The sequence below is a fragment of the Melospiza melodia genome, chromosome 21, assembly GCF_035770615.1.
Source record: "Melospiza melodia melodia isolate bMelMel2 chromosome 21, bMelMel2.pri, whole genome shotgun sequence".
Taxonomy (NCBI): domain Eukaryota; kingdom Metazoa; phylum Chordata; class Aves; order Passeriformes; family Passerellidae; genus Melospiza; species Melospiza melodia.
Window position 1 is genome coordinate 1,160,727 of NC_086214.1, and position 10,790 is coordinate 1,171,516.

Here is a 10,790-nt window from a genome sequence, read left to right on the forward strand (position 1 = left end):
GTGCACGTGTCAGCACAGCTGTACCAAAGGGTTCTGCTCAGTTTAGTGTCACAGAAGTGCTGGCAGTGCTCCGAGGCAGCAAGAGAGAGCTCTGAGTGTTCCTGCTGCCTCTGAGGGCAGCTTAGACTGGCTGGAGTTTGCCTGGGCTTCCCTCTCTGCCGAAGGCAGAAGCAGGGATTGTTCCTGGATCAGCAGAAGGCTGTGACTGCTTGAGTCCCAGCCACTGGCAGAAGCCCTGCTGAGATCAGTCTCTAGGAGAACACATCAAGCCCTTTGTGATTCTGCAGCACAACCCAATGAATCTGCTTCTTGCCCTGCCAGTGCTGTGCTCTCAGATAAGATCTGGTAGGGTTGAGAAGAGAGCCCAGTGGATTCTGTGTATACCATCACCAGTTGGGACAAAAAGGGCACTGATCTGTGCCTCAGTGTGGCTGATCTCAAAGCCAATCCTGTTGTGTCCTGAATGGGGGCAACAGCTTGTCCGGGGCTCAGGCTGACTCTGGCTTCTTCCCATCAGTGCCTGTCAGTGCTCATGCTTGGGCTTTGCCAGCCTTGTTGTGGTCTCTGCCCTGCCCCTGAGGGCTGTGGGAATGCAGAGGCTGGAGCCTTCCTTACTGGGAGGGTCCCGCTGCTGCCCGGCTGCTGCAGCGCGGAGCTGCCTGAGGCCGCAGCCCCTGCTCTGGGCCGGCTTCTGCCTCGCACGGCCTGGACTCACAAGAGGGTCAGCATCTCCTCTTGGCAGTTCTCTGTGTCACAGGGGCGCCTGAGGAGCTCTGCTGTCCTCTGTGCCCGTGCCCGCCGTGCCAAGTTGGGAAGATGAGGACGCGTGCGGTGCCGAGAGGGCGAGTGCAATGGGAGCGACTGAGCCGCGCTGTCAGGGTGAAGAGAAGCGGCACGGTTCTTCACGCGGGGCACGGGCAAGGGCGTCTTTGGGCTCAGCCTGCTCATAAAGGGTGAGGGTCCTGATGCTGAAAGCCCCGTGGGGATTGGTTCTAGCATGAGCTGCTCTGGTTTACAAACTCAGAGGCATTCTTCTGGCAAACTGCTGCAAGGTGGAAAAGATGGGAACACTTGGCAATATTCTGAACTTGGCATCTGTTCAGAGGAATTGATTCCAGATGTCCAGGTGCATTTAATCTTAGCAAGTAGAAAACCTTTTCTAAATCTCACAGTGTTTATTCCCAAGAAAACAAAGGCACTGTTAGTTCCAGCTCTCCTTAATGTTTCTAGATGGCAAACTTACTTGCCTAGGTAGGTATTCTCTTCTGATCTCAGTCTCCTCTGAATATATCTCCCTGTGCTTCCCTGTGTGCCTGCTGTCAAGAGGTCTCTCTCTTCAAAGGATGATGGAAATCAGTCTCTGTGACAGCCACTTGTGCTGTGGGCCTGCTGTTCTTTTCTTGTTGTTCCAGTTGCTGTTCCTGTTGTTGTTAGCCAGCTGTCCACTAAGGGAGGCTCAGAGCCCCAGACAGTGGGGCTGCCTTTTGTATACCTAGAAGGTGGGATCTCTGCTTTGAAGTGAACATCTTGCATTTTGTTTCCCTCAGGGAGAATAGTGAAGATGGAAAATCCTATTCTAAAATACATTGAACTGGAAAATATTGGCAGTGGGTGAGTCCAAGCAATGTTAATTGTACAAAACTATGCATGAGGTGTTTTGCGTGTGGAATAGGTATCAAGTATAAAGTCAGACAAGCTGCAAGTGTGTTCAGGCACTGGGCTTAGATTGTCAGTGCTGATCAGAATTTCTAAGTGTGCTCAGAAGGCACTGTCAGAGACATCTCCATGCTTCCAGTATCCTGCAGGTCTTAGGCATTTCCAGCACAGATCTCCTGTTTGCGCTGGCTTTCACTGCAAGATCTAAATGGCTTCTCCTTTCTCTGCTTCTGTTTTGGTTCTAGGACTTTTGGAGATGTTTGTAAAGCACTCGACACTGCCACAGGAGGAGAGGTAAATGTCAACAGCCCCTGCAGACTCTGCTGCACTCGAGGGCTTTCCCCTCTGGTGTGAGCTGTGGCTGGAGCTTTGGGCAGAGCTGTACTGAAAAGGCACAAGAAGCACAGACTGGTGCCAGCCCACAGAACACATTTGGGACTTTGTCCTCCTCAGCTGCCGGCAGGAAGGCACGGAGGGCAGCGGTTCCTTTCAGAGAAGGACGCGCTCACTCGCTCTCCATTGCTAAAACAAAGGTGGTGCCTTCGAGCACCTCACTGTTCTTTGGGGCTACAGCTTCAGAGTCCTGAATTCTCATTTCTGGCTGCCAGCAAATCCATCTCAAAGTTACTGGCAGATCCTTAGCCACCTGCAGTTCTGCACTTGGGAACTGCACATAGGGAGAGATCAGCAAGGCGTCCCTGAAAGCCCTAAGCCCTGCCGATATCACAAGATGTATCCACAGAGTATTAAGGCAAGGATTACTTCTTCTGAATCCCAAATGACACAGCAGAGAGTGTGGTCAGAGGTTTGTGGGTGATAACTGAGACACTGCTGTTACCAAGTGGTCAAGGCAAAATGTCAGTGGCCCCATGTGTCCTGTAACTGGCTCCCAAGGGAGCAGAGAAATGGGCTGTTGGAATGTCAGTTCCTGATTACAGCACTGCCTAATCACAAGGCAGTTTGGCACAGCTCAGCTGTGTCATTGCAAAATAACTTGCTCCACATGCCTTGTTGTCTCGTGCCACCAACCTCTCAAGTTACTGATTATCAATGTCATTTTAGGTGGCCATCAAGAAAATACATGTTCAAGGACTGAAGATGAAGGAACTAAAAGTCAATGAACTCCTGGTCATGAAGGTGAACAGGAATCCCAACCTGGTCAACTGTTTAGACAGGTGTGTTGTGCTTTTGTCCTATGAATATTTGTTCACATATTGCAAACATGCAAGGTAAAATCCCACTTTGGTCACTGGCAGAAAATAGAGCTGTAATTATTGGCTAATTATGATTGCTCTTTTCATCTCCAGTGGATGGGAAGAGATTGCATTTTGTTTGCATGAGTCTTTGCTGGCACATGGCATTTGAAAATTGTTCAAAAACCCGGATGAGTTGTGTCTTACTAAATCAATGATCTCTATATTCACAGCCACCACTTTGGTTTCGAGCTTGATTTTTTTCAAGTGTCTTCTTACATCCAGGTAAACTAACAAGGTTTTCCCTTGGATTGTTGCCACTGTTTTCCATTGCTATGCATGCCAGGAAGACTAAGTGCTTTTTTCCAGAAACACCATGCATGACAGGCTTTTTATCTGGGCTGTTTCTAAGCTGCACATTTTGCTTGCTGCCCATCTAAGACATCTCCTTTTTCGCAGCTGCGCCTTTCTCTTTGAGACTGCACAGATGGCAAACAATGCACAGCCAAGAGTGGATGTCTCTTCCTTTATTTTGTCTTTGTCTCAAAGGGATCTGAAAAGAAGAGTCAACCCGTCTTTTCCAAACAGCAACCTAGCCATGTATATTCATCTCCACGCCCTTGTTTCCTTCTTTCAGCTATCTTGTGGGTGAGGAACTGTCCCTGGTTATGGAGTACATGGATGGAGGCACTCTGAGCAATGTCATCAGCCAGACCTACCTGTCGGAAGATGAGATGGCAGCCATCAGTAGGGAGGTCAGCAATCCCATCTGTGTTTCCAAGGGCTTGGGCAGCATTGTCTGGGAAACAGGGCCTCAGAGCTGGAGTGATTTCCTGTGCCAAGCTTTGTTTCTGTGTTGCTGCTATTCTATGGGCAAGTAAAAGCATCTCAAGTGAAAGGCCTGCCAGTGCCCCTGCACTCCCTGTACTCAGTGCCAGTACTCTTATCTCCTGCTGTTGTATTCTCGCTCTGTCTCTTGTATTTGTATTTGCTGTTCTCCACCTTGCCTCTCTAAATGTTTGCCTGGAGTCTGTCTTCACTGCATTCCTTGCCTGTGAAAGCAAAGGTGCTGGTGGCAGGATTTGAAATGATCAGCAAAGAAAAAAGACTCATTTCTCACAGTACTCAGCTGAAAAGGATAGAAGTGCAGCCAAAATGCTCTTTGCTTCCACAAAGTGACTGGTGTGATACATCCAAGCCTGTGCTGAGGCCAGCAAGAAAATCTTTGTCATGCAGCCTCCCACCCAAAAGTGATCCACTAAAGACCAAAGGGAGGGACTTTTCCTTTCCAAACCCCTCCTTTGTCCTCTGCAAGGAAAAAGCACGTCTACTGCAGAAGGAGTCATCCTGGCTGGTTGGCAGGGGACAGCCTACAACAGCAGGTGCTGCTGCTCTTTCAAAGGCTGACGTGCCTTTCCTCAGAAAGGTCCTGCTCTGCAAGTGTTGGAGCAGCAAGCTCTTCCTCTCAGTGGCCATTACTGTTCTGCCCTTACTCCCCATTCCCCTGGAGAGGGAATTTTTTCGATTCTTTGTTTCCTTTCTTGTGGGATGAAATCACATCACTCATTTTTGACCTCCTCTTTCTGTTTTCTCTCTCAGTGCCTGCAAGGACTGCAATTTCTTCATTCAAACCACGTCATCCACCAAGATGTGAAGAGCAGAAACATCCTTCTCAGAACTGACGGTTCTGTCAAGCTGGGTCAGTATATTCTTGGTCAGGTGCAGGCGTTCCAGGGATGTGGGTGTGGGGCTGCTTGGAGTGACTGCCAGCTCCCCAGAAATGGTGCTGGTGGCAGTGCAGGGACCCCTGCTGCAAGCTGAGGGCACAGTTGGAATGTGCACAGAGGTATAAGGAACCACAAGCAGTCAAGAGTGGCCTTGCTCTGTGTGTGTCCCTTCCAGACAGAGGGAGCTACAATCTAAAGCTTCAGGGGAATGAAGTCCACTTCTGTGAGCAGCGTTAAGAAACCTGGGATTTTTTGGAAAGCCCCAAGGAAATCGAGCATGGACAGTTCTCCAGGAGATCCAACAGCACATTGTTAGCCTGAGAGTGGGGAATTCAGTTGCTTGGTTTCCTAATTGGAGCTGGCTTTCATGGTTTGTTGTTTTCTCCACAGCTGACTTTGGCCTCTTTGCTCAGCTCAGCCCTGAGCAGGGCAGACGGAGCTCCGTGGCCAGCGCTGCTGGCTGGCTGGCGCCTGAAGTGGTGACAGGTCAACCATGTGGCCCCAAAGTGGACATATGGTCTTTGGGAATCGTGGGCATCGAAATGGTGGAACAAGAAGTTCCTTCCTGGAATGCAACTCCTGTCTTGGTAAGGTGCAAATACTCACTGATCCCACTGTCTTTCTCACCTGTCCCGTGTTCTGTGTGCCATTGGACAAAATCCCATTGCCATCTGCTGGCACCACTTCCACCAAGGTCTCCTTCTGAAGATGCCCCTGCAGCACATCAGCATCTGCTGTAGCTTTGGTTGTATCAGAAAGGGAAGTGGCAGTTCAGAAACCTAACCAGTTCAGAAACCTGCCATTTTGGCCTCCAGCCATGCCTGACATTTCTCACTTGTTTTTCGAACAATGTTGGAACTCTGTTTCTGAAGGACAACAATTTTTCAGTGGAGAGGGTAGACATGTGATAAACATCCTGAGCAATGGAGGTTAGACCTTTCCAGTTTAAATTTTATAGAAAACATAAGAAAAAAAGGAAAAAGAAAAGTAAACAAAAAAGAAAAAGAGAAAAAAACCTACTACCAAAGCAATGCCCAAGCAGTTCTGCTTGCTTTTTCATTTTTTAAACACAGCTCTTCTCTTCAATTCTGTAGCATCTTTTCCAAATCCTGTGGATCTTCAAAACTTTCAGGCTTTCAAGTCATGTGTACATCGTTCAGTCATGTGTGTGGGTGGCCTCGATAAGTTTAGGATGTTTTTTTCTCCGACTGCAGTTGCCAAACCCTTGGCTGTTTCTGGGTACTTTAACAAGTTGATGAGCTTGTAGGCAGGTGCCTGGGCTGGGATCCAACATGGGCAGTTGACACCGGTGCTGTGTTTCTTTACCACAGGAGCAGGGCCATCCCTGGCCTGCACAGTTCTAATGACAGGGAGGGCTCCAGCTCCCCACCATGGCCAGTGGCTGAGCTCAGCTGAGAGTCAGGATAAAACCCTCTTTGTCACCTCTGGTGATGTGGGAAAAGGACAGAAAGCCGCATCAATTATTTGTACACAAGGGGAGTGCATTGCCATTTCTGGCTTTGAAATTCTCCTTTGGGTTAAAGAGGATAATAGCAAAGTCTCTTTGGTCACCATCTATTTCAGCGCCACGAGCACAGAGTTATCATGACAGTGGTGGGCATTTTTATGGAGACTCCAAGGCCTCTTGCCATTGTTTTTTTTGTCTATTTGAGATGGATTCTGCAAGTTGAGGTTTGAATAGTTCCAAGTCGGTGTCTTATGTTTCTAAATACCGTCTTGCAAAAGCAGAATGAGCTCCCTCCCTCTGACTTGTCAGCGTGTTAGAGCTTGGTTCCACATGAACCACACTGGATATGATCAGCCGATGTCTTGCCAATCTACACTGTAATTCCTTGGCCTGAGGAGTATCAGAAAGACCTGCTGAGCTCCATGGACACTGTCAGCTGCATGGAAGTGAGCATCCTTGGCCTTGCTGAAGAAACTGGAGCTCAGCTTAGTGTTGCCTTCTGGAGCAAGGCAGGCGACCTGGTTCTGAGGATCAGCACAGCAGCCCACTCTCCAGGGCCGCTCGGGCCAATGACACACGCAGACATCAATATGATGGACGGTCAAAAGGCGTTTATTACTTCTTCTCGTGGGGTCTTATAGTCTAAGGGGTCTCTACGTTAAAAGGGGGTTTGTCTTTCTTATCTATGGTTAGCAAGGAATGGAAAAGTACTGGGTAAGGAATGGAAAGTTACTAGCACTACTGTTAGTGGAGCCACATTCCTACTGTTAGTGGAGCCACATTCCTAGGGTAATCTCTTATCTTAGAGGAACAAAGGGTCCTGGCTTTCCGTGACATCGCGTGATCTTCCGCAGAGCCTTTCCCTATCTACCACAGCTTAGGTTAGATGCTCTTGAGCAGGAGAAAGGCTGGAATCGTCAGGTGTTTCCAGAGGCCTGCGTGCCCAGAGGGACTGAGTTCTGGGGAGCAGCTGGATGTTTCTGCACATCATGGAAGGGGATTGCCAGACAGCTCAAGCCTCACCACAGGCAAACACTCCCCAGCTCTTCTCAGGCAACATTTGCTTTGGGTTTCAAGTTGTTCCCACTTATCTGGCTGCGAAGATGCCCCTCAAACCACAAGGCAAGCCTCTCAGAACTGGTGTTACATTTCCAGAAATTAAGAAAAGAAGCCCAAACACAAGAAAGTTGCTAAGGCACTGGTTTTTAGAGAGGAACTTAACCCCCTGTGCAGTTTCTTCTCACTGGGAAACATGCCTGAAACCTGGCCATGAGGGTGTAAAGGCCACAGAGTCTCTTCTGCTTCTTGTGCAGTGCTGCTGAAACACTCAGTGACCGTGTTTCTCTCCTAGCCCAAGCTACATTCTGCCCGTCACCAAGCCAGAGCCTGGTGATGTGGAGAGCCTGCCAGAACCTCCCATTTGTTTCCTGGCACTTTCTAGGATGGGCCTAGCATTCATGCATTGACTTGAGTAGCCAATTGAGCAGAGGGTGACCGTAGGGATGGAACCTCTCCTTCTGATTTGACCATGAAAGGTTTTTCTTTTCCATGTAAGGAAAGCAGAAATTTTCAGACTGCTGAGAGACAGAGCTGCAGGTGGCTCCTGTATGTCCAAGCAGGCGTTTTCATGCCAGTACATTTGTGCATGCATCTTAATGTGTCTGTGTTGAAGATGAGATTCCCAATGTTTGTTTCCTTACCTGAGGAATACCTGGTGCATTTCCTTTCTTTCCTTCCAATTCCCATTGTTTTCAAGAACAAAGCAAAAAACTTGATTCATTTTGTTTTATGGCAGCTGTGCTTAAGGGACCAAGAAGCACTGCAGAGATACTTTTCATATACTAACCCTTGGATAGAGTAGAGTTAGTATAGCAAAGTCCTTCTTCCAAAAAGCCTCTCAAGTTGGTATGAATCCTCAGGGAAGGAAATGTGATTGTGCTGATGTAGTTCCCACTAACTAGGTCAGTCAACGAAATCAGCTGCCAAGGCAAGATCTGTGGGATGTTGGAGAGGCTGTGGCTGCATCGGGGTTTGGGGTTTTGGTTGGTAAAGAAAAGTCATCTCTGGGTCTCTGCCAGGGCAGAAACTGCCACTGCAGAGTGGAGCTTAATCAATGGGATCTGGGAGAGCAGTGACAGATGGGAAAGAAGCAGGTGGAGCCTGGTGTCTCCTTTTTCCCCAGCCCCAACTCCTGATAGCCACAGGAGGAAGACAAAAGCTGAAGCAGCCCAACCTATTTTCATCCTGCCTGCGTGACTTCCTGAGCTGCTGCCTGCAGAGAGACGAGGCACGGCGCTGGTCTGCCAAGGAGCTCCTGCAGGTAAAATGTGAAGGGGCTGCAGGTGAAACAGGTTCTGAGGGATGGGCTCCTCCTCCACTCAAGCCCAAGGCATCAGATGAGCCCCCTTCCTCCTCACCTCCATTCTTGCTGCTCTTCAAATGAAAATGGTGAGGAATCCTAGTCTGGGCTGGGTGGCAGGGCCCTGTAAAGGTCCTCTGGTGCAAGTGTCCTGCAATAAGCAAGGACATCTTTAAAGAGATCAGGTTGCTCAGAGCCCTTTGCCACCGGAGCTGGAATGGTTGCAGGGATGGGGCTCCTACAAGCTCTTGGGGCAAGCTGTGCCAGGGTCACACCATGCTCGGAGTAAACAAGGTCTGATTAGATCCTATTTGTGTTTAAAAATATTCACCCCCATCCTATTGTATCTGGCCCTGTTAAAAAAGATGTCGCCCACTTTCTTCAAAGCCACTCTGAAGTCTTGGAAAGTGGCAATAAAGTCTCCCTGGGGCCTGTTCTTGACAAAACTGAATAACTCCAGCTCCCTCTGCATTTCCTGAGTCAGAGAGGTCCTCTAGCTGTTTCTGTCACCCTCTTTTGTAATTTGGTGGGGTGTTCAGTTTTATCTAATGGCAAAAGAATTGAAGTAGAGCAATGCAGGGTTCAGAGACATGAAATGGTGGTGGAGGAACCCAAGGAAGCCAGTCCCAGCCTAGGGGTCAGAGATTTGGCTGTGGGCAGGAGGGGCTGTGGGGGGCTCACTGTGAGCCTCTGAGGGGCCCTGGTTGGTGCCCCCCAGCCCACCCTCAGAGGTTTCTGCCATGCAAACAGGGACAGCTGGGAGGGACTTGTCCCAGCCCCATCTGCTGCCTGGCACGCTCAAGCAGACGGGAACTGTGCCAGGGTTACTGCCAGGTTGTGTGGCAGAGAGGGAACTGCAGGGCCCAGTGCCACTGGGCTGGCCCTGCTAGGAAGGAAGGTGCCATCCAGCACACGAGGGGCAGGGCATGGAATGGTAGACACCGCTCTGTCTCCCTGTGGAAATCAGCACAGTGCCTGTCTTTCAAAGAGAGGAACCAGTCTGAGGCTTTGGAGTTTCCTGAAAAGTAGAAACTCCAAGGACAAAGAAAGCACCATTTCTAGAGTACTGGCAGGGCAAAAATCTCAGCAAGATGAAGACACCTGGATAAATGGATGAGTGGGATTCTGGGTCAGGTTTGCCTGTGATGGCAAAGTCCTGCACATAAAGTTTGAGGTGTAGATGGTCCCATTGTTCCTCTTCCTGTATCCTTCTAGGAGCCAGAGGAATCCTGTGAAGCACTGAGCTTGGAAAGTCATGGTCCATTGTTTTTTGTTGATTTGTTTTTTTTCCCTTTGGGCAGCATCCATTTGTAACATTTGCTGAGCCTGCGTCCAGCCTGGTGCCGCTGATTGTTTCAGTGAAGAAGAGGAGGGAGACAAGAACGTGACAATCACATCAGGACCATTTATTCCTCAACCAGTTTAGAGTAGGATTGTAGGTTAGGACTAGGATTAGGATTAGAATTAGGATTAGATTTAGGATTAGGATTAGGATTAGGATTCGGGATAGGATTAGGGTTAGGGTTAGAGTAGGATTGTCTAATAGGACTGCAGAGTAGGATTGGAAATGAATAAAGTTTCTGAAACCACACCTCACCTTGAAGATTACCTTCCTTCTCACTCTGCAAATAAGCTCAAAAATTCCTTCTGAATTGTCTGTTGTTTCTTAAAGGTGGAAAGTGACACAGTGTCTTTGGCATGGTGTGAAAGTGGGGAAGGATGTTCTTCATTCATCCTCTCCAGACCACACTGCCTTTGGAATATGGCCCACTGGTCTGTTTTTGGCCAGCTTTGGTACTTATAGTTGAGGCAGAAAGGGCAATGGCATTTGAAAGCAAAACCAAAAGAAGAATGAGGCAGCCCAAACACCCTGTGCAGATGCAGGCCTTCAGCTGTGACTGGAGAGCATTGGGGCTCCTGCCAATTGGATTTGGATCCCTAAATGCAATAATCTCTTTGGCTGGAGGAAAGCCTTGCTCAAGTGAGAAAGCAGAAAGATCAGAGAGGGTGCTCGGGAAGGTCTCCTGTGGTGCAGAGCTGTCAGCGCCTGTGAGGTGAGAGCGGGCCCGGCCTTGCCCGGGCTGGAGCCCCAGCAGAGCCCCGGCAGAGGCTGGAGCAGCCTGAGCCCCGGCAGAGGCAGGCTGGAAGGAGGCCCTTGGAGCTGCAAGAGGCAGCAGCCGGGCCCTGGGTGCCTCTTGCTGGGAGCGGGCGAATCCTCCGCCCTCAGAGCCCAGGTGGCAGCTGGCTGCTGCCGAGGGGAAGCGCAGCCGTGCTGGGCACAGCCCAGCCTGGAGGCCATGGCCGTCTGGAGTGTGCCCAGGAGCAGAGAAAGGCCAAGGGCAGCCGCGGGCCGCTGGGCTGGCTGAGGATTCCTCCTCTTCTGCCAG

General features: G+C 49.6%; 1 protein-coding gene across 1 annotated transcript; it reads left to right on the plus strand.

The window, feature by feature from the left end:
- Nucleotides 1-5,046: 5,046 nt before the first annotated feature.
- Nucleotides 5,047-10,397, plus strand: LOC134427916 (serine/threonine-protein kinase PAK 3-like). The gene is made up of 3 exons (XM_063174096.1): nt 5,047-5,163; nt 8,227-8,364; nt 9,705-10,397. The coding sequence occupies exons 1-3, from the start codon at nt 5,119-5,121 to the stop codon at nt 9,789-9,791; spliced, it is 270 nt and encodes an 89-aa protein (XP_063030166.1). The 5' UTR covers nt 5,047-5,118; the 3' UTR covers nt 9,792-10,397.
- The last annotated feature ends 393 nt before the right edge of the window (nt 10,398-10,790 follow it).

Bases quoted from the DNA above. Each gene is read 5' to 3' on its own strand.
- LOC134427916 (XM_063174096.1), top strand. From the start codon at position 5,119: ATGGTGGAACAAGAAGTTCCTTCCTGGAATGCAACTCCTGTCTTG. The intron at 5,164-8,226 runs GTAAGGTGCAAA...CTTTTTCCCCAG, and splicing joins GGAATGCAACTCCTGTCTTG to CCCCAACTCCTGATAGCCAC. The intron at 8,365-9,704 runs GTAAAATGTGAA...CCCTTTGGGCAG, and splicing joins CTGCCAAGGAGCTCCTGCAG to CATCCATTTGTAACATTTGC.